General features: G+C 41.5%; 3 protein-coding genes across 3 annotated transcripts in view; 1 reads left to right on the top strand and 2 right to left on the bottom strand.

Annotated features, from left to right (window-relative positions):
- Positions 1 to 1,645: 1,645 nt before the first annotated feature.
- LOC138964971 (uncharacterized) lies at positions 1,646 to 10,740 on the bottom strand. Its single transcript, XM_070337074.1, has 2 exons — positions 10,481 to 10,740; positions 1,646 to 7,074 (listed from the first exon to the last, which is right to left on the bottom strand). Exons 1-2 carry the CDS (start codon positions 10,500 to 10,502, stop codon positions 4,229 to 4,231), a joined length of 2,868 nt encoding a protein of 955 aa, XP_070193175.1. The 5' UTR covers positions 10,503 to 10,740; the 3' UTR covers positions 1,646 to 4,228.
- Positions 10,741 to 13,730: 2,990 nt separating this feature from the next.
- LOC138964970 (ADP-ribosylation factor-like protein 6) lies at positions 13,731 to 19,104 on the bottom strand. Its single transcript, XM_070337072.1, has one exon. It carries the CDS (start codon positions 18,846 to 18,848, stop codon positions 18,276 to 18,278), a length of 573 nt encoding a protein of 190 aa, XP_070193173.1. The 5' UTR covers positions 18,849 to 19,104; the 3' UTR covers positions 13,731 to 18,275.
- Positions 19,105 to 19,153: 49 nt separating this feature from the next.
- Positions 19,154 to 23,960, top strand: part of LOC138964966 (transcription initiation factor TFIID subunit 3-like) — a 29,048-nt gene continuing 24,241 nt past the window's right edge. The window contains exons 1-2 of the mRNA XM_070337068.1: positions 19,154 to 19,546; positions 22,231 to 22,403. Of these exons, the coding sequence (XP_070193169.1) occupies positions 22,232 to 22,403 (172 nt within the window). The 5' untranslated portion in view covers positions 19,154 to 19,546; position 22,231. The remainder of the gene's footprint in view (positions 19,547 to 22,230; positions 22,404 to 23,960) is intronic.

Genomic DNA, 23,960 nt, shown 5'->3' with positions numbered 1-23,960 from the left:
GAGTTTGACATGTTTTACAGTACTTTGGAAGTAAATTCCACACAAGCGATCCCCAGTGAGATAAACTAGATTTATACAAATCAATGCGTGGGAGCGGTAGCGTCTAGTTCAAAAGCCTCGCTCTACCAGGAGGACGCTCAAACAGGTCTTGGATGTATGTATGTGAATCATGGTTGTACATTTTGAACATGAAAACACTAGCATTTAAAAAGAACTGTTGTTAAGATACTAAATTAAATTAAGATTAATGAGATTAATTAATTAATTAATCAATTTAATTAAATTAAGAGAGAGAGAGAGAGAGAGAGAGAGAAAGAGAGAGAGAGAGAGAGAGAGAGAGAGAGAGAGAGAGAGAGAGAGAGAGAGAGAGAGAGAGTTGTTGGTCCTTGTTCGAACAAGGTTTTTTCCCTAAGGATTCGTCATATTCTGTTTAATTATGTGTTTGAGTGTGTGCGTGCGTGTGTTGTCGAGGGCTTTTACAATTTGAATGGCTTTAAGAAGAGTTGTTTTTGAAATGTTGTGTTTAGGTTGCCGCTCATGCTGAGTGCTAGTAACTGTTATCTCTTAAATGTTGTGTAACTGTTCTTATAAGGCCGTTATCATTATCTAACTGGACCATTTCATGGTGGGAAAAAAAGAGGAGGCCCAAAATAAAATAAAAAGATACGTAAAATTGTCCACATTGCATTCCAATAAATTGTGAAACACCCTTGGTCTTATCGCAATGTATGCACATCCTTTACGGTTCTTAGCAACAGAAGCAGCCCCAGAACTTAGCTTTCTAACTATTCAGAGCGTTTGGACCATAATTACAAAGCCGCTGTTCCTTTCTTCAAATTGAGAACGTCTGAGACACTTTGAATCTTGTATCACCTTGGAGATGATAGAATGTGTGGGAGGCGTATTAATTCTATTGGAAATCATTTCACATGGGTGGACGAAGGGTGCAATTCCGGGTGCACGTGCACCCCCTTTAACTAAAAAGGAAGAAAAGAATTTTAAGTGCACCCCCCCCCCTCCCCTTACAAACTATCTGATCCGCCCCTGTGTCATTACTAATATTCAGCGCGTATGCCGAGTAGGAGGCAAAAAAACCACTAACATGCAGTGATTCTTACTGATGGATAGATCTGACCCACACTAATACAGACACAAACTGCACGCACTCAGACACATTGACGCATCCTATTACATTAAAGCCATATGTACTCGATGACTATACACGCTAATTGCTTTACCAACAGCTGGAGACATGCTAAATTAAGTTCCCTGCAAAATATTGTGGTCTAGGACCCCTTCAATGTTGAGATATGTTAATTTTCATTTTGATCTGGATCGTCCTATTTATAGATTTGCCATTACAGAGGTAGCGTTGACGCAAGGGAAATAACTCCGCGTCTTTGTTTACATCCAAAGTTTTTGAGACTCTAAAACAAGCTGTAATGCATGTATATGGTCCGCGCATGGCGACATATCGTCATTACATGGTCTTATGGTGCGTTTGACATCGATTATGGGCAAACTACACTTTGTAAACACGGGAGCGCGTACATATGCCTTTAAGTCACACACACACACACACACACACACACACACACACACACACACACACGCCCGCGCGCGATCACAAACACACGAATTTGAATGATTTTTACCCCTTTTAATTGAAGACTCACTGGTACACATAATAATCATTGGTCCCATCTTTCAGTGAATTATGCACATTCCTTGGGACTTTATTAAGTGAACACACAAGTTTGAATTCTCACAACAGCTTGTGTGTGGCCACCATGGTGTCCATGGGCGTAAAGTTTTGCAGGCATCTTACCGATAACTTTAAGCTGTATGACTACATGAGAACTTCTTTGCGCGGCTTTAGTCTCATTTGTAGCTTATTTCGGTCTGAACTTTAAGTAGACCGACAGATATCGTAGTATCTGGTGTCAGGCCGTCAAACGTTCAAGTGTAGCTAACAGTACAGTTGCCTGCAAGTCAAGTAAGTAGCCTTCACAGTACGCCGCGGGATGTTGGTTGGTTGGTTGGTTGGTTGGTTGGTTATTATTCTGTATTGTCTCTTCAGCTGATATTGCCATTCGAGACCGATGCAAGTTTGTTTCCTCTCTCAGTTTGCATGGCAAACTCCAGAAAAACGCTCTCTACCGGAACAAGGTCTCAATCAAATAATCAAATTACAAGCAGTCTAAACACATTTTCAGCATTGGTCTCACGCCACATGACAATCTCTGTGGTCTACACAACTTGATTTACGACAAAACACCAAAACGTGTCAAAAACAGGCATTTTCGTCACATATGACAACCTAGACCCCCGGACATCCTTTCTATAACATTTCAAGGTAGTTCAGCCATTCTGTGACGTGATTCGCCAGATATTGTGAGAAGGGTCTGACTGAACAACCTATACCTTCGCGCGCGATCCAGAGCAAGTGAAAAAATAGCGACTATCTACAACCGGAACACGTCGCTCCAAACGAATATCAGTGGTGCGGAACAGTTCCCCAACCGTGTCAATGCAAAACTATTTACAATCAGATCTATCACTGTAAAAAGAGGTTCTAAAAGTATAAAACGATCACATTTGTTACTTCAAATCTTGTTAAAAATCTCCTTTAAAAAGTTTAAACAAAATCTTGTCCTGAGGAACATCCCGGAATACCACATTTAGAGTGTCTGCACTGTAGTGCTTGTCACGAAATTCTTGAACGCCCACACACTTGGTAAGGACATGTTCAGTGGTCCAAGGTTCATCGCACCCAAAACAGCATTGTAGATCTTCACCCTTCGACAGATCTTTCTTTCTTTCTTTATTTGGTGTTTAACGTCGTTTTCAACCATTCAAGGTTATATCGCGACGGGGAAAGGGGGAAGATGGGATAGGGGAAAGGGGGGAGATGGGATAGAGCCACTTGTTAATTGTTTCTTGTTCACAAAAGCACTAATCAAAAAATTGCTCCAGGGGCTTGCAACGTAGTACAATATATGACCTTACTGGGAGAATGCAAGTTTCCAGTACAAAGGACTTAACATTTCTTACATACTGCTTGACTAAAATCTTTACAAACATTGACTATATTCTATACAAGAAACATTTAACAAGGGTAAAAGGAGAAACAGAACCGTTAGTCGCCTCGTACGACATGCTGGGTAGCATCGGGTAAATTCTTTCTCGTCCCAACCAATATGGGACTCCCCCTAACCCGCGGGGGGTCCTTCGACAGATACGAATGTGTGATGTAACTGTGACCAATGTTGAACTGTCTCCTCTCTTCTGTTGAGGCGCATTGGAGCAAGCTGTCGGACAGCTGAGGGAGGATCTTGTGAAGTTTGTTGTCTTCACATTTGTCCTATTCGCTCTGTCATAGGAGTTTGGTGTACTTGTTCGTGCGAGCTTTGAAATCTGAAAACGTAGTGTGTTTGTCAGTAACAGGCATTTCTCTTGCTTCTTTAGCCGCAGCTTGATCAGCTGTTGAGTTTCCTCAAATTCCCACGTGGGAGGGTACCCATGCGAACACTATCTTTTTGCAGTCTTCATTCAAAAATGCGTGTAGCCCCTGGATCTCGACCAGGATCGGATGATCCAGCTTCATTCCCTTCACGGCTGTCAGTGCCGACAGAGGATCCGACAGGAAATTATCTCTTCTTGGATTGGTACACCTGTTTAAGGGCCAGCTGGAGTGCTTTTAACTCCGCAGAGATCACTGAACTGTCATCTGGAAGGCGAGCTGAAAAATCCCTATCAAGCTGAGGGGTTCTGACAGCGGCTGCAGCCACTTTGCCTTCAGCTTTGGGTCCATCAGTATAGATTTGCTGGTGCAAATGTCATTTGTATTTCTTTTTGTTCTTGGCAAGATCAAGTCGAACAGTTGGTTCGGGTTATTTCAATGGTGGTCTTTCGGACAACATGTTTTCACTTACGTGCGCCAGTCGCATTCCCGATTCAACCAGGTTGGGGATAACCCGAGATGAGAGAGGTGCACGTTCATCTGGATGGTACTCAGCGTATTCAGGACAGTGCGGTTTAAACATGTATTGGTGCGCTGGGTTATTCGGCATGGCTTTCAGCTTTAAGACATAGTAAATAATACATCACAGGAATCAGACTGTTTACTACAGAAGTAAGTTTCACATTGGTGGACCCTTGAATTTTCATTTTTTACATGGTTGTAACCTTGCTTGGTAGCGTACCATAGCAGTCCTTGACAGAAGAATCAGACCCAGTCTGCATTCATGTCCAGGTTGACGATGAATCTGATGACATTACAAATAGCATTCACCTGTAATGTCCTCCGTTCTCTCTCTATCTCTGCCGCCTCCGCCCCAGCAGGCTCCGTGAAGAGGTGGCCTGGACAGACCATGGAGCGGTGAGTATGCAGCATCTCTGGCACGCGCTCCCCGTCCACTAGCAGGGTCACTGTGGTCTGGCGCTTCACGGCCCTGTCCATCAGGAACCGCATTTCCTTGGAGACGGGTTTGGTTCCCGCCAGGACCAGCACCATGGTACTCCTCCTCATGATCCGTAGTCCTCCCTCCAGCTCCAGCTTGTTGGGCGGGACGACCTTGTTCACCGTGGCCACGCTCAGACCGCATGTGTCCTGCAGAATGTGGGTCAAGGTTGCGGCTTTCTCTTCCGTCCTGTCCTCGTGCACGATCATGATGTCCCACGTGCCGGCTTCTGTCCTGGGGTCCCCAGATGCGTCCGTGTCTTCAGAGGTGACGGACTCGTGGTCGACGTTGAGGAGAACAGTATCGTGGAACAGGGTCTGGAAGTGCGCTTTGGCTGAAGGCTTATCGTGCAGCAAGGCGTGACGCGCGGCCTGTATGTAGAGCTTGGCCTCAAAGGAGGGATCTCCAAACAACTGCATCGTCTGCATGCCCTGCGAGGTGCACTCCAGCAGCGACTTGAAGGCTAAGGCTTCGTCGAACTTTTCCAACGCCATGTACTGAGTGATGCACAGTTTGAGATACTCTGGGTCCTCGGTCTTCTCGGGGTCCATCTTCTCGATTTCTTTGAGCAAGTCCAGCGACTGGCCGTGGTCTCTGATCAGCTGGTATAGCTTGGCCTTTTCCTTCAGTTTCTGGTGAGCGCTGCAGTCTGAGTCTTCCACGTCTTTTAGCAGGGCAGAAAACGATACCAAGACTTCTCGTATGTACTCTTTTTCACCTTGGCTTCTCGAGAAAAATCGCGAGGCGATTGTTAATGAGTGATAAAGCATCGATTTGCTGTCGTTCAGAAGCTGCTTCCTCTTCTCTCCATTAGCTTCAGATTCTGCCATCTCTTTTATGATTGAACCCATTTGTTCGTACACGCGGATGTGTTCAAAAACACAAATGTTCTTCTCAATTTGTAGAATTTTTTTTAGGTCTGCCAATGCCTTTTCCTTTAACCCGATCTTTGTGCGCACCAATGCCAAGTCAAACAGGGCCCGTGTATTCTCTCCCTCACTGAACTCAACCGCCAGTTCAAAATTGCGCTCTGCTTCTCTCACTAGCATGTTATCCCATGACAAATCCGTCATTTCTTTTGTCGGGGATTTCATAAGCTCCTGCATGATTTTGGCTTCTTTGCTTTCAGGGAGAGAAACACTGAGTTTTGTTCCTCTTGAAGCTGCGGACATTCCCGAAGCGTCGTGATGCTGATCACGACTGTTAGCTGCGTATCCTCCTCTTGTGAACGTCATTCCTTGGGCATCACCGGCGTTGTTCCTTCCTGTGGGCGTTCGATTGCCGTTGTAATGCTGAACAGAATTTCCGCGAGGGAATCTTGTTCCCGGGTGATGTTGAGGATTGTTGTGCTGATTAGTGTATCGTCCAGGCACTCCTGGGGCCTGACGGTGATTTTCAGGATTACCGCGGTTGTACCTTCCTCTATTTCCACGCCTGTTGTTGCCACGATTTCCCGAATTTGGCGGCATTTGCTCTCCGAATAGACGGTGAGGTTCATAGCCCTCGCTCTGCGCTGACCTCCCGACAGACATTGAACCAAACTGTTGAACCATGTTTTGATATCTCGAGGTGCCACTCCCGCGCGAGTGCTGTGGCCTGTGGTAGTGGTGGTAACCTGGTAGTTGGGGCTGAGCGAGGCGTTGAAGGGTCAAACCCAGATGGTGGAAGCCTGTGGACGAAGGTCGAATGGAAACTGCTTTTTCAAGAAGTTCTCGCGACTCCTCATTCCTCGCCACATAGCGGAACATTTTTCCGCATTTGCACAACACGGAATTGTCGTCGCCATCCAAGTCCAGAGCTCTCTCGCAGGCCTCGTGTACATTCATACCGGCTTTTTTGTAGAAAGTTTTTTGGTGTGTCGTTTTGCGGACATGATTAAGGACGATGGCGATTTCAGCATACACCTTTGCCCTCAAATTCTCAGAACTGCATTTCTTGGCAATTTTTAGAAACAGATCGAGAAGGTCGCGAAGCTCCTTCATGACATCTGCTGTCGGCGTCGGAACCATTTCGTGAGGCTTCACGCGTATTTCTCGTCTCCTGGTCAAAGCAAGACCAAACTTCCACAGCCATAGCTCAGGCTCTCTCGCGTCGGGGATCACTTCCAAGAATATTCGCTCTGCATCAGGGAAGAAGCTGGGCTCATGACGCGAATAGGTAAAGGCTAGCTCTGCTTTGGCTTTGGTGACGAGGTACTTGAAGTCTGGGCTCTTTTCTTGGATCTGTTGAAGCCTCTCCACGTGCTCGTCAGCTTCCGAGAGGCGGTACTGCTTCCTGAGGATATTGGCTTTGTTGGCCAGAGTCACCAGGTTGTCGTGCTGGTCCTCCATGGCCAGGACCTTGTTCAGTTCGTTGAGAGCGTCGTCAGTGCGGTCCATACAGTGCAAGAAATAGGCCAGCAGGTTCCTGGCTCGCGCTGTTTCCAACCCTGTCTTGTAGCCCACTGACAACGCTGATTCAAGGCCTTTCGTGAGCTTCTTCAGCCGCGTGGATGTCAGGCTGTCTGGAGAGCGCAGCTGGAAAGAGTGGGGAAAGTCTGCCAGCCGAGCTGCAAAAATGGCTTGTTCTTTGGCCTGCTGATCCACCATCTCTCTCAGGGAAAAGAGGGAATCTGAAAAAAGAAAATGATGTGGTGTCAGCAGGGCGTCATTTGTTTGTTAGAAGGAAAGTCATGTAGAAAAAACAGACAGACTCTCTCTCTCTTATTCGTTTACCAACAGGCTCTCTCTCTCTCTCTCTCTGTCTCTCTCTCTCTCTCTCTCTGAGTCTCTCTCTCTCTATCTCTCGATCTCTCGATCTCTCTCTCTCTCTCTCTCTCTCTCTCTCTCTCTCTCTCTCTCTCTCACACCATCCCTCTATCATTATCATTATGATTAACTTAATATTAATGCAACCTTTCGTTTGGCTGTAAACAGGGCAGTGGGGGTGACGGGGGTGAAGGGGAAAGGGACGACAGAGGAGGAAACTTTCATTTCTTTTTCAGCTGCTAAATTCCCTCTCTCTCTCATCGTGTTAAACTGCCATTAAAGGGGAAGGGCTCCTAATATGGACCACCTCCTGTTCTGACAAACTAACGGCGCTAGAGCGCTCAAAAAAGTTTTCTCTTTTTCTCTTTTTTTCAATGTTGGCAGCGTTAACTCTAAATTTGCCGCCTAAAACGGACTCGTTTCTGTCCACAGCCAAAGCTTTTATCACACAAAAATTGCTATATATGACAGCTAAGACCGCATTTGTTACATTTTAGCAGTGTTGACCCCGAGATTCTACTGCAAACAAAAAATAATAGCAAAAAATCTCAAAGTATGCGCGAGTCCCCTAATATGGACCACCTTCAACAAATGGAAGAAAATAAAAGCTAAAGGCTATTTTCATTAATTCATTAAGAAGCTTGCTGGAAATAACCTATATGTAACCGAGTGCCGTAACACTACGATCACCTCGGGAGGCGAAGTGCAATCAAACAGGATTGAAAATGTTAGGGCTAATTTCTTAGCCCTATAAAAACTGTTATGCAAACCCGTAGGTTTCCATGAACATACAGACAATCGGAAACCACCAGACCCCATCACAAACAGAATTCCACAATCCACTGGTGTTGACTAATTAATTTGGTTGTTCAATCGACGAAAATGCACCGAATATGGCGTACGTTGTCAACCATGGGACATCATTTACACGAAAGAGTTGTCTCCCTTTGCCCGCTCATACGGATAATTCCTTCTTTGACCCATGTAAACGAAATGCATTCGTACAGTTCCGACATCGGAGTTCATTCCGTAACTTCAAAGGGATCTAAAATGACTTGTTATGATTACAAGTGCAGGTTCTACAAATTTGGAGACTTAAATGCCTCTGAATTATGAGCTATGAATTTAACACGCTAAAGTTCAAGATTACCTTAATTTTGATTTTAATATTGTTGTAATTATTAGAATTTTGTAGTCTTCATAAACTTTTCTTCCCAGTCCGTACTGTTGTATGGCATCATGATTGATCCAGAGTCGAGCTTCAAAAGTTATTTCAGCGATGACAATGAATAGTCAGTGAAATTTTTAAGATTAAAATCGACAAAATGCTGTTGGTTGTACCTTAAATGTGCTTTTTCAGTTTGTGCGTGATTTTTTGGCATCAGTTTGACTGCAAGTTATAGTTAGTGTCTATACCTTCGCCCGGTATCCTCACCACCGCAGTTTTTTTCAGACTTGGACGCGGGAAAAGAGTATAATTTTATACTTCAACACTAAACACTGACATGCCAATTATCAACACGCGGCGTGGCTGCTTTCAAGCAAAATGGGGTTTTGGTGTTGACTGAATTAATTTCGTAACTGGCATCCCATGTCAATCTTCCCGTCGCGATATAACATTGAACGGTTGTAAACGACGTTAAACACCAAATAAAGAAAAAAAGATGTCAATCTTCTAAATCAATTTGTCACTCAACAGCACAATCCGGTGTGACGTTTTCATCTTTCGCCGTGTTGATATTTCGCTTCTCGGCCTCGGTGATCTAGTATAAACTCTACACTGAACAAAAAAACACCCTTCGATAGTACTGATGAGCGACCTTGTGTACCTTACATTCATGGGGCCAAATTTGTCCAACCAATTTGTTTTATTTAATTTAGAAATTTGATTCATCCTAAAATGTTTTCCTTCTTACTCAAGGGACGTAACCACTCAGTACACGTTTTCGAAGAATTCGATTTTGGGGGTGAAATCTATTAAATTTTACCACCAATTTTCTTCACATGCAAGAAACTGACATGCTTTTCGTCCATAAATAATTTCACTTCTTAATTTTACCAGGAAACAACATTTCAGTCTTGAGTATATGTCGAGGGGGAAATATGTACACAGGCGAAAGATGAAATCGTGACAACGGCCAAACTGGAGAAAACAGCCGCATGCAGTTGATTTTTTGTGTTTATCCAAATGAACGAGTGCTCTCAGTTGTTCTATGTGAAAACCTAGACCGATCTTTCACTGTAAACATAGGTCATCAGTGTTCGCTACATTACTGTCAAACCTGTTCATATGAACAACCATCCAAGGGACCGATCAAAAGTGTCAGTCGTTACTGGCAGGTGGTCACTATGGAAAGGCGATTTACATGGCCGAAAGAGTTTATCCTGGACGTTTTTGGTGTGGTTGTTGTGGGCATGTGGTTGCTTTCCAGGCGTAGTCCCAAGGACAGGTTCGACTGTACCATTAACTGATTTCTGATAGATGCACGAAGCTAGTGCATAGTGGTCGAAACTTCCAGAGCTTCACTAGTGTATGAACGATGAACTGTCAGCATTCGGATTTCGGCCAATACTCGCCGGTGGTGCAATCAAGATAAATGTCTGCATCAAATCAGTTGTAGCTTTAATTTATTCAGCACAGTGGTAGCCTGTAGGTGCTTGATGGCAAGCAGATAAAACTTGCGCTCTTACTGACATCAAATACCGTTCAAGCAGCTATCCTCACTTACGGGAGAGATAATGTTTCTGTGCATAATTATGTCACAGTGTCAGTGTACTGAACACAAGCTTTCCTGCTTCAGTTTTAACTGCGGCAACGGCTGAGTTGCTGCAACAAAATGTCACGACCGAATGAACAATAAGAGTATGACATTTCATAGCCTTGATTAGCCCTACGGAGAGCGGCGTACCTACAGCAAACTCATCGACTGTACATGTCCGTGTGAATATTGATCGGTTGTTCGTCGTTGCAAAGTGCGTCCAGAAACGAAAGTTGTCGATCAGTCCATCGTCACGTCACACTGAGTGGCATAACATCAGGAAACCACATCAGTACTTCAATTAGTTCAAAGAAAAGAACATTGGCTTCGACGCAATACAACAAATTAACTACGAGGCCGGACTGACTTTCTAAATCTCCTCTCATTCCGCCAACGGCTTGCAAGAGTCAACAACAAGGCGGCGACGCCCAGCGCCATAGCGAAATTCCGAGAAACCTACACTGAGGCGTTCTTTACTTATGTAGGCAAATGCTGCGGTGTTTTACGTTACCTCTGTCTGGTGAGCGATCCATCTCCTGGCTCAGTGGTCACAACATTCACCGTGACACTGATCTAGGGCTGTAGTCAGCCTGTACTGATTTTTTTCCAAACAAAAGTAGAGTGCCAGAAAATGTCGAGCTTTGTTGGTTGTTCCGAAGAAGCCGACGCTGGAGGGGATTCCCCGCTATCAATGTTGCTCCTGCTGAGCTGGATGTGACGTCACCACTAGTGCACGCTGCATGTCTCACAGGCACCAGACAGAGTGACACTAGCTTCGTGTGCACCCGGGCACCGTCTGTGCAGACCACAGGCATGTGAAACTGGATGGGTTGGGAGTAGAGGGGATCTCTTTCTGATCCGGCTATGATATTATGAAGCAGGAGGAGAGCTCTTACTGAAAAAGCAATCAATACATTATTTGATAAAGCGGTTGTCTAGGTGCGGATGGCGCATTCGCATGCAAATATTACCTTTTCAGTGGCATGATCTCACCAGTGAGGAGGCCGGGAGTTGACGAATATACTGACATGTACATTTTGCTGGCTTCTTTTTTTACGAACGTAAAAGTATCATAAATTTATATGTACATGTGTATGAAGCTAAACAAAAAATACATGTAGAGACACTAAATCTGAAGCACATTGTCATGTTTTATCATCATCACGGACAATCTTTTATCTTGCCAAAAGAGTCATAAAAGTTCCGGCATACCAATTGTAACTTAAGTCTGAACTGAAGAGGTTGCTTTGAGTCTCTATATGCCACTATTGGAAAAGAGCTCCTAATAATTACCAGCTCCTGACCTGGACAACCCCAAGTTCTGAGAAAATAATGACGCAAGAGCCCTCAGAAACAACTTCTTTCGTCACAATTACCCTCTCTTTTAACCCTGTGTTTTTCCTTCTCACTTTTGTACAAGTCTGGCAGCGTTCACTCTAAATGTGATGCTTAAAACGGACTTGTTTCTGTACACAGACAGAGCAAATCACATGAACAAATTGCTTCGTAAGACAGTTTATAATATTGTATCATCATCATCGTCGTCATCATCACCATAATATCAACAGCAGCATCACATCTGCTATAAACAGGAGAAGCAACAGTAGAATCACAATCATTAGCAGCAGCAGTGTCAAGAATACATGCTTTTCATTCTTCTTGTCTGTTCTATTCTTAACCTTTCTTTCTGTCATGATGCTAATGTTTTGCATTATTTTCAGTAACACTCGTGGAGATGACTCGACACAGACTTGGTTTGGCTGATGAGTTGAACTTTCTTTTCAAATGGGAGTTTTAAAATCAATGACATGTACAGTCCAACTTACCCTGGAGACCACCTCTTCATAACGACTACCTGTCCATTACGACCACCTGTCTTTAAGGGCTCCTTTTGGTTGGTCGTCTTTTGAGTTATTGTTATAGTCTGGCTCCCTTTGGTTGGTATTTTGAGTTATTGTTATAGTCTGGCTCCTTTTGGTTGGTCTTTTGAGTTATTGTTATAGTCTGGCTCCTTTTGGTTGGTCTTTTGAGTTATTGTTGTAGTCTGGCTCCTTTTGGTTGGTCTTTTGAGTTATTGTTATAGTCTGGCTCCTTTTGGTTGGTCTTTTGAGTTATTGTTATAGTGTGGCTCCTTTTGGTTGGTCTTTTGAGTTATTGTTATAGTCTGGCTCCTTTTGGTTGGTCTTTTGAGTTATTGTTATAGTGTGGCTCCTTTTGGTTGGTCTTTTGAGTTATTGTTATGGTCTGGCTCCTTTTGATTGGTCTTTTGAGTTATTGTTATAGTCTGGTTCCTTTTGGTTGGTCTTTTGAGTTATTGTTATAGTCTGGCTCCTTTTGGTTGGTCTTTTGAGTTATTGTTATAGTCTGGCTCCTTTTGGTTGGTCTTTTGAGTTATTGTTATAGTCTGGCTCCTTTTGGTTGGTCTTTTGAGTTATTGTTATAGTCTGGCTCGACTAGACTTGTTTTATATAAGGGGAAGGTGTTTACTTTTACTTTAAACCAAACATAATTGTTCATTTTAAAAAGTGTCCATCAACTTTAGTGGTATACATAATGTTTGAAGGTATTCTAAAGCTTTCACAGAACTTTATACTTAAAAATTAAATGTTAGGATGAGTTGATGTGAATTCAGGTGACAGCTTTATGAAAAGAGTAACCTAGCTGGATAAAACTGCCCGGCTTAGTGATGCTGGTTTAACATTATATCAAACCTTTGAATTGTATCTTTTTTTATTTGGTGTTTAACGTCGTTTTCAACCACGAAGGTTATATCGCGACGGGTAAAGGGGGGGAGATGGGATAGAGCCACTTGTTAATTGTTTCTTGTTCACAAAAGCACCAATCAAAAAAATTGCTCCAGGGGCTTGCAACGTAGTACAATATATTACCTTACTGGGAGAATGCAAGTTTCCAGTACAAAAGACTTAACATTTCTTACATACTGCTTGACTAAAATCTTTACAAACACTGACTATATTCTATACAAGAAACACTTAACAAGGGTAAAAGGAGAAACAGAATCCGTTAGTCGCCTCTTACGACATGCTGGGGAGCATCGGGTCAATTCTTCCCCCTAACCCGCGGGGGGGTTTGAATTGTATACGCATTTGTGATCAAGTATAAGAATAGGCCTACAGGAGAGGCAGAGCGAAGAGCAGACAGAATAAGAAAGAGAGCGAGAGAGAAAAAGGTCGCTCACAGCTTTCAACCTGTTGATCAACAATTTTCCTTATAATGCCAGTGTTTTTGAAGTTTGAAGTTTCATTCACTTTTTTCAACAAGAGGCGAAGCCATCAAGGCTCACGTAAGAAATCGACAAACAACAGTAACACAAACTCAATCACTCCGTCACACATACACACACAGAAAGAGCATAGGTGAAACTGTGCAAGAAAGCGAGACACTAGATCTAGATCTGTCTGTCTGCATGTAGCCTACTTACAGGGACACGACTGCCAACTAGTCTCGGCCCGCTCAAAATAATAATGACCGAGACTTTCAGTACTTCCTTCGCGTGACGTCTAACCCTCTTACGTCATAATGTGACGTCAATGTAATGTGACGTCTTCAAATGTTAGAGTTTCTACCACAGACATACACACGCACGCACGCACGCACGCACAGACAGACAAAGTTACGATCGCATAGGCTACACTTACGTGAGCCAAAAAGCAAACAAAGAAATTGTATAACACTGATGTCTTTTTTCGAACTTGCAAAGTCGTACACACAGACAGTCAACAGCAAACACCAATTACTACTTAAGTGTAATACTTTAATTTCACTACCAACAAATGTCTTAGTGAACATGACCACAAATATAATACAGTTTACTGTAGTATCATCAGACAGAAAAACAGACAACCGCAAAACACACACCATTTTAACACCCACTGGATTATGTTTAACAAGTTCACGTAAACAACGCAAATGGAATGTACAACTCCACAGATATTATGTTGAGAGGGTGTGCTGCCAAAATGAGGTGTTCCATTCTGATCTGAACACCCCAACAAACCAATCTGAAGGGAAAAATCTGGTCTTCTTATGAGCTTCTCCATTAACATAATCATGAAATACACAACTGGCTTTACAACAACAAACAAGAAGGGCAAAGCCCATACGACTCACATGCTTGACCTTGACCTTTACATGACCTTGGTCAAGGTCAAATAACTAAACCTAGCAATGACATCATACACTAAGAACTGCTTTACACATTTTTCCTACCAAAATACATGTGACCTTGACCCAAGGTCAAGGTCCTCCAAGGTCATGCAACACAAAGCTGTTAATTCAAGACATAGGAAGTACAATGGTGCTTATTGGCTCTTTCTACCATGAGATATGGTCACTTTTAGTGGTTCACTACCTTATTTTGGTCACATTTCATAAGGGTCAAAGTGACCTTGACCTTGATCATATGTGACCAAATGTGTCTCATGATGAAAGCATAACATGTGCCCCACATAATTTTTAAGTTTGAAACAGTTATCTTCCATAGTTCAGGGTCAAGGTCACTTCAAAATATGTATACAATCCAACTTTGAGGAGCTCCTGTGACCTTGACCTTGAAGCAAGGTAAACCAAACTGGTATCAAAAGATGGGGCTTACTTTGCCCTATATATCATATATAGGTGAGGTATTCAATCTCAAAAACTTCAGAGAAAATGGGAAAAGTGTGAAAAATAGCTGTTTTTTAGACAACATTTATGGCCCCTGCGACCTTGACCTTGAAGCAAGGTCAAGATGCTATGTATGTTTTTTGGGGCCTTGTCATCATACACCATCTTGCCAAATTTGGTACTGATAGACTGAATAGTGTCCAAGAAATATCCAACGTTAAAGTTTTCCGGACGGACGGACGACTTGGGTGAGTACATAGACTCACTTTTGCTTCGCATGTGAGTCAAAAAGGATTTCTGATGTTCTGGCACTGTGTCATGCATCTGCAACACTATCTCCACTGGAAGGGCGCCTAAAATCAGTTGTTTATGGGTAAGAAATCAATTTGGATACCTGTGTTCTTACGCCAAGAAAAAAAACAATGTTTCCTTTTCCCCAATTAACCCTATTTTTTTTTCTCCCACCCTAGAATTTTATTTTTACCCTTCAAATTTTGTGTTAAATCTAAAATTAAATCAATCTTGCAGACTTTACATCTGACATCTAGGGGACAGAGTTTGCATAATTTCCCGCAAATAAAAATGCACATGTGCCTAAGGGGGGAAAAAAACTAGAAACTTCCCTAAAAAAAAAAAAAATGCCCTACATTACATTTTTTTTTTACTTTGTCATCGGAAACAATCATTTTATTTTATGAAGTCTTATCTAACATCTTTTGTAGTCAGTACCACCACCAGCACATCACATTAAGACTTTGCCATCTTATAAAGTAGTGTCATGGAGATTCATTGTTAGGTTGCATATTTTAAGCTGTTCTATCGAAAGGGGGCAAATAAACTAGTGTATGTAAAAAAAAAAACACCACACACATCAGATCAAAATTACCACAGAAATCCTGCAAATTCTAAAGTCAGTGCGTTTGGACAAAAGGTGTTCAAAATACTTCAGACATTGAAAAGCTGTGTCAGAGCTGTAATAACCTTTGTGGAATCTCTGACTTTGGTCCCTTCAAAATGCACATTATACATTAAATATTCCACACACATACACAAATCATCAAAAGAAAAAATCCACTGAAACAGAAAAAGCATGTTATAAAAAAATTTAAAAAATGTCATCCGAATACAGTGGAACCTGTCACAGGTGATATCAATGAGCGCTTCTGGGGTGATAACGCGAGACAACTCCTGTGATCTTGCCGCGAGGTGGCGCCAGTTACCAGCCAAAAGAAAGAAAGGGCATAACTTCATCAGAACCGACCATTGTCTGTTTACCGTATAAAATGCACGACTTACACACAAACTGTTACCAAACCGATATGCTATTTGAGACCAATGCAATTTCATTTTCCTTTCTCGTGTGATCTTCACCTCACCAGAACCGCCCATTGGGACCACCCAACAGTCTCCATTCCTTGCACGTTTTCTTTACTACAGTAACACTAACAGGTGCAACATGCTTTGTGGGTCATGGACAACCCAGAGACAAGTCTCCGGACAACCCAGAGTATCCGTATTTCTTAAAATATGTAAAATGTAATCCTCAAACACAATAGGACCTTCCTATTGACCAGATCTCAAACGATTATGTTTGTACACAAGCAAATAAACCATGACATAATTTGAACTACACAGTCCGGATGCTGTGGGTTGTGTACCATCCACATGGAACTTGTGAGGTTATTTCACCACGTTTATCCTCATTCTGATGGCATGGATTGTGTCCAACCCATACTCTACAAAGAGGCGGTGAAATCAGAAAAGTTAATCCATATATGGATCGCGTTGGTTGTGTACAATCCATTCTTTTTAAGTTCAAGTCCTTTACAAATTAAAAAAATATGGGTCGTAAATGAACCACATCTGGATCTGGATGGTTATGTTGCAGGGCTGATAAGGCATATCATCTGGACTGTGTAGTCCAAAGCATCATCTGCTGAAGGTTAATAAAATAACAGCCATATTTTTAACATCTTGTGATTTTTTCTCATCAGTGTCTTTACAGAACAGGTTCCATCCCATATGATCACTTGCAAAATAATACATGTATTAACTAAATAAATGTACATGTATTCCAATCACACTCATCTTCCCAACTGACTCTCACAAAAGAAGATTTTGACTATGTGTTTTAAACTATAATTTACTAAAAACAAGTCAACCATGTCACAAAAAATGACATAAAGGCAAAACAGTGGACGGATAATCTGTTTTCTATTGACCAGTAAAAGCATTAATTAAAAAAACGTAACATTTGCATAATAAATTATTGATGCAAACAAGAAGGCTGTAAATGTATTGATATGCAAGAGTCCACACGCACTGTTATTTACTAAGAATTAACACGTGTTTTGAAGCAAACCAGTCTCATGGATCAAAGGAAAAAGGTGCGTGATAAGGTGTACACAGGTACAGTTCTATACAATAAACATCACTCCTTTTGGCTGCGACACTGTTTATGACAATGAACAGCATACAACTTTATGCATTATCATTATGCAAAACACACACATACACACTGTCACATACAACCCAACATAAAATTGGTCCTAAATCAAGAAAAATATTTGCACCTCACATGCTCTTCTTTGTGTAAACCTACTCTCACATGAATATGCAACAACAGAAAACCTCAATGGATGTCCTCCCTTCTCTCCTTCCATTTTAAGAAATACCTTTGCACTGAAAACACAACACTCAGTTTTGTTGTGATTAATTTCAACATGCGTACTGAGATTAAATTTTGTTTGGAAGATGAAGACATAAGTGATTATTTGACTGTGATGCCAAAGCACATACTATTTATCACTTATAGATCTATATGAAAGCATATCGAACATTGTGTGAAAGTGTAAAGAAATGAATTCAAGTATCTTGTTTACAGTGTGTGTCACTGCAAGGGTTTGACATCAATTTTGCTGTTCCATAAACCAGATGGTACATCATGATATCAATCAATGCTCTATCAAATAAGCAGTCAAAAGAGGGGAAGGGGGATCGGTGAGATGTAGATAGACACAGTACAATTGTTCTGCATCTGTGCGAACCACATACACACACACAGTATGTCAGACACACACACACAGTATGTCACACACACACACAGTATGTCATACACACACACAGTATGTCAGACACACACAGAGTATGTCAGAGCTAACTTGCATACACACTTTTGCCAATGTTCATCTGTATATATATAATATATGCCCATCAGTCGCACCTCACCCTTCAAAACACAAGGGTCCACTACCAGTACCACTTGAAAATATACATAATACAATATCTGACATGAGAAAACATACGAGACCTTGGAAGCGACACTTTGAATAATTTTAAGACTAATGTACAACAGAATGTGTTCTTTGTGGGAGATATACAAAATGTACATTTTCTTTCATGTACTACTACTAGCGTCTGCAAATGAGTTCTGAAAACAAACAAAGAAAATGAAGACAGGACCTTTTTCTCTGTCTTAAAGCTAGTTTTCAAATGTATGTATACACATCACAAGTTAGGACATGTATACAATCACCATGCTACACTATACCAGAAACAGTCAAGACATACTCTTTCCAGGAACTTTGTTTGACTTGTTTGCATGCTGGAGATATCACCACTGTCAGTGTGAATATAAATGTATACATATTATCAGTTCACTACACGGACATCACAGTCATCTATTTTTTCTTGCTTTCTATAAGATCTTTGATTTGATCTGTAAGCCAATCAACTCCCTCGCTCAGACCCTCTCCTGTGACGGCGTTACTGGCACAAATATGCCATGGTTTGTCTCGTATCTGGTCAAGACCCATCAGGCTGGAGCACTTCACGCTTGATACAGATTCTCGCAAGTCCATCTTGTTTGCAAAGAACAAAATTGGGATACGACGATTCTTCAGGTCCGAATGCTGAAGCAGAAGATCCAGCTCATCCTTGGCCACCACCATGCGCAGTTTGTCACTGCTGTCAATGACAAAAATGACCCCATGACACTCTCGGTAGTAGTGCTCCCATAGATTGCGATACCGACCCTGGCCTGACATATCGAACGCCGTGAACGCCAAAGCTTTGGATGTGAAGCGTTCGACATTGAAACCTACTGTCGGTACGATGTCATGGTTTTTGGAATCATGCGGCTTGAAATGGTTGATTATTGTTGTTTTACCAGAATTATCCAAACCAACCACTAGGACGTTGACTTCCCTCTTTTTGACTCCGAGCCACTGAGCCAGCGTATCGAAGAAGCCCATGATCACAGATGTACTTGCGCAACAGTAATCAGTACAGTATCACAGTCGATTCTCTTCGTGTTACTCGTTCAGACACAGTGTATCGTCGTATAATCTGCACTTCCTCCACAACCAACATCAACACAATACCCTGCGATGTGTGAAGTCAGCGTTATAAAATCAACGGCAAGGTAGAATATCGGAAAGGGAATATCTCTCGGGCATCCGGCGTCTGTATCAACCACTACCGAGCATGTTTTCATTCGTGACGGAGGGAATTTACCCACAAAGCCATTCGTTCGCATGCGCAGTCAGTAGGAAGGGGGATAACTCCGAGACACTGTTTCCGCCATCTTCCGGGATGCTTGGGGGTCCGAGACTCAAACATTTATAAATTATATGTTTTTGCACAAAACATTAAAACAGCGAGCGCAGTAAAGAAGATTTCTTGCAATATTTTTGATAGTGGTGCTTTCTATCATTCTGAATACGCATGAGGTTGGATCGTCTGCTACTAAACGTGTTGCACTAAACTGTATTTTGACTTGAGTATAACTTGTGCTTATGTGCATTAGTTATGAAGAAAACAGTCTGCTACAGAGGTGTACCACATTCATCTGGACATCCAGATCAATGTGCTTCATTATTTACAGCAGTGAAGGATGCGGTTGTTGAAGTCTGTTACTGAACCCTGAGAACGACATCTACAGCCTGTACAGGTACTAAATTTGCCTTTTTGATGACTTCCATCTTCTGTAACTTCTATATCATTCTCAGAAATGGTGGTCCAGTGAGAGTGAGTATATAGGGGTGACACATTTGATATCATGAAAAAGTAAATTAAAATTATTTCTACCACGACTTTTTTCATCTGAATCTATTCCTGAGACATTAAAGCATTGTTGTATGTCAATAAAAATGGTTTCTATACGTTGGTGTTGTTTTTGTGTGCTTTTCAATTGCGAAGTTCGGCCGTTTCCGGATCGCCGAAGCGTTACATGACTTTCGTGATCAACAATATGTTCAGTCTCATGGCTAAATGCAAACATGCAAACACCAACAAATTACTGCAATCGACAGTCAGGAGTTCAGTCTTGGACGTAGCAACACATCTTTGCAAAAACTCACGCTGAATTTGAAGTTACGGGCTTCGAACAAAAAATTATGAATGTTGTAACGCATTGTATCCGGACTCGACGCGCGAACATCGGACAGCAATGTGCTCCATGACTTTGCCACATCACGGCTATTTTTAGCTCTTTGGCGCACAGGAAGTTCGAACAAGAAAATAGTCCTTTGAATCACAGCCAAATATTCACAGAAAACACCAGAATCATATCATTTGCTGAAACTCATGGCGTCGTTTCCCGACCTACGTTACGACTGAAGATGGTTTTTACTTAATTGTCGAGCCTGCAAAGCTTTGTCAAAAACTTACACACCGCGGATGGCGACAATGTAGTGTCGGAAGGGTATCGAGTGCAAGCAATCTATCAAAGCGCGAAGTTTAGCGGAACAAAGCAGCCAAGAAGTTTTCGTATCCTCTGATCGTCGATGTTCGACATTCATCAAGTACTTAAAATGGGTAATCTGAACGCAACAGGAACTTTCAACAAATACAGCAAACTGACGAATTGTGTTTTGTGTAGTTATTTTGGGTCAGACGGGTTTTGCCGGCAGGAAAGGCCAAACAGTGCAGATTCATGTCTGTCGCACAGGAACCGAAAGTGGTTCAAGCATTTCGTTTCTGTGTTGCGACATTCACCTTAGTCAGTTCCAAATGTCATTTTTTTACCAATATTAGTTGAAGTCCTTACCTTTCATAACTAGAATGTGTTGGGTAGAACACAAAAATACTGCAGAACTGATAAAAAATGCACAAAGGATTGAAGGCTTAGGTGGTTTAAAGTTGGAATTTGGTTTCCATGTTACAACATTCATCACGTAAATACAATATATTATATAATAATTATAATAATAATAATTCTCTTTATTTATATAGCGCCTTATCCGAAGTTCAAAGCGCTTTTATTCCGCTTTTATTATTTTAAAATACAACACTTTAAAACGTCTCTTATTCAGCAACCAATTACTCTTTTTGTCTAATTTTTGCATTATTATGTATAGCAAACAATAGACTTCATAGTAAAAACAATTATTTTGCATTTCTTGACACTTTATTTTTTACTTTGTATGTAACACTTTGGACCACCATTTCTGAGAATGACCCATATATATCTTCACTCAGTAGATCCATGTGAAAGTCTCAATCTTCTTTGTTCTGTCCATTTTGCAGTCATTATTTAGTTATATGTATTTACAATATCTGAAGTTAGCCTCATGTAAGATTCGTCATCATATTGAATAAATCGAACATTTTTATTGTTAAATCCTCTTTCTGAAAGTCACATGACTTCCAAGTTCCATGGGGCACACTTGGAAGTTTTTGAGTCACTTGAGAAAAAGTGACTCTATGTAATCGGTCAGTGTTAGTCTGTCCGGCCGGCCGGCCGGCCGTCCGGCCGGCCGTCCGTCCGTAGACACCACCTTAACGTTGGACTTTTCTCGGAAACTATCAAAGCGATCGGGCTCATATTTTGTTTAGTCGTGACCTCCAATGACCTCTACACTTTAACGATGGTTTCGTTGACCTTGGACCTTTTTCAAGGTCACAGGTCAGCGTCAAAGGAAAAATTAGACATTTTATATCTTTTCTCGGAAACTATCAAAGCGATCGGGCTCATATTTTGTTTAGTCGTGACCTCCAATGACCTCTACACTTTAACGATGGTTTCGTTGACCTTTGACCTTTTTCAAGGTCACAGGTCAGCGTCAAAGGAAAAATTAGACATTTTATATCTTTGACAAAGTTCATCGGATGTGATTGAAACTTTGTAGGATTATTCTTTACATCAAAGTATTTACATCTGTAGCCTTTTACGAACGTTATCAGAAAAACAAGGGAGATAACTAGCCTTTTCTGTTCGGCAACACACAACTTAACGTTGGGCTTTTCTCGGAAACTGTAAAAGTGACCGGGCTCAAATTTTATGTGAACGTGACTCATTGTGTTGTGAATAGCAATTTCTTCCTGTCCATCTGATGCCTCATATAATATTCAGAACTGCGAAAGTGACTCGATCGAGCGTTTGCTCTTCTTGTTCTTTATAATTATGAATTGCGAAAATGGTCAGTTTTGTAAAGATTTAAACAAAACCCATGTTAAACACTGGAGAACGTTGGATAATTGCCCTGTTTGGGGATTCCCTCAATACGAAGAAGAAGAACGTCAAACTTTGTCTGTAACGGGGTATGCTGTTGTTTTCTATGCCTTCTTAATCATAATTATATGCACTTGAGTTTATCATCATGTGGTATTACAATTTTGTCGTTCCTTTTCCAGGATGGCAAGTACAGAGGAGTATTCTCGCTCAGTACTGCGAGTATCAGTGGCCCAGATTTGTCAGAACTTAGGATGGAATGCTACCCAAACCTCCCCATTGGAACTGATGACTGATGTTCTTGAACGCTACCTTGAGGAGATAGCAAAGATCTCACATCGTTACAGTGAGCAGTGTAAGTATTCAGAACCAACTGACAGTTAACAGGGATGTACCTTAACTTTTTTTGCTACCGGCCAGGCAAGTCAAAATTTGAACCGGCCCCCAACCTGCCCGGATTTCTTACAACCGCCTCAGCGGCTCGTCGTGTGCTAAGCACATACACAAAAGACGTACATTCATACTTATAATGCATACATGTGGATTTGCACTACTAATAACTACCACAAACACACACAAGACTTGATGACTGAAATGCTATATTTTAATATAATGATAATTAACCTTGTTTTAAAAAGAATTAAAAATAAAAGCCGCCACAAAGAAACAAGAAATCAAAACAACATTCACACAATCACACACTAAACCTCACTAAAAGTTACTCCCTTTATGTACCCCCTACCACACAATTTACTAAATAATTTACTATGGAACTTTACTTACCACATAAACACACACACTTTAAAAAAAAAAGTAAATCAGCAAAATGTTTTTTTTGTATGTGTGTTGTTAATGTTACTGTTAGATTAAACAGAAGTATGAATGTTGCATACCACTACCAGCCAAATTTACCACAGCTTTAGTCATAAATAATCAAAAGCATTATATTTCATTTCTATTTCCTAAGGCCAACAAAAAAAAATAGGTGTGGTTAAGGTAACATAGCCAAAACAAATTGGGTAGGAAGGTAGGCAATCACTTTTTTTTTTAAACTTTTTTTTCTAATGTATACAAATTAAACCTACTTGACAGGGAAATAAGTTTGCGACTATGGATATTCTTTTGAACAATTTTGAACTTACCTTTTAAAAAAACAAAACTTAGAAGATCAGAGGAATTCGAGACGAAAACAGTTCATGGCTCAATGGGTGTTTGTGGCTTAATTCTCACTCAAATAAATCTACCCACAAAAAGTTATAGGGTAGGTCGGGTTACCGTAACCACGCCTATTTTTTTTTTAGGCCTAATGAAAACAAACAGATTTTCAGATTTCCTGATCCTAGAATTGTTTACAGGTAATCTTTATGCTTTTGATTCAGCAGAGTTGCATCCCTACAAAGCTGGTGTTAACATATTTTAGAAAACCATCTCAGTGAGTATCCCTGCGGTCAATGACCTGTACATTTCACAGAAACTGGATCAGTGGTGCATAGATCCACATCAAAGGAAAAATACAGAGGGGAAATATGTTTGCTCTGGATGGGCGGTCAGATCAAAGGCAGATGCATTGTAATAGCTGGTTGGCCTTTAGACCTGAATCAATGACCTGTACTTGCAATCTGAACACAGCTGCCAGAGACACTGACCTTACCCGGGGTCAGTGACCCAGTTTTACCTGAGAGGAAACTGTTTCTTTGACAACATGTGAAAGTCTCTCAAGGACTGAAGAATAAGATAAGAGAGGGAGGGGGGGGGGTGAAGTGAAGTGAATAACGCAGAGAGAGGGGGGTGGGGGGGTAGCTATTTTGACTGCTGATGCAATCGACAGCGGCTAGTTGCACTGGAGGGGTGTTGACAGGTCAAGTGAGGTGAGGGGGGTAGCTGTCTAGCCAATGTGTCTGGGCTTGATTGG

This window comes from Littorina saxatilis, linkage group LG4 (genome assembly GCF_037325665.1).
Source record: "Littorina saxatilis isolate snail1 linkage group LG4, US_GU_Lsax_2.0, whole genome shotgun sequence".
In the NCBI taxonomy this organism is placed as follows: domain Eukaryota; kingdom Metazoa; phylum Mollusca; class Gastropoda; order Littorinimorpha; family Littorinidae; genus Littorina; species Littorina saxatilis.
Note: the sequence above shows the minus strand (reverse complement) of the source record. Positions and strands in the feature narration are given on the sequence as shown.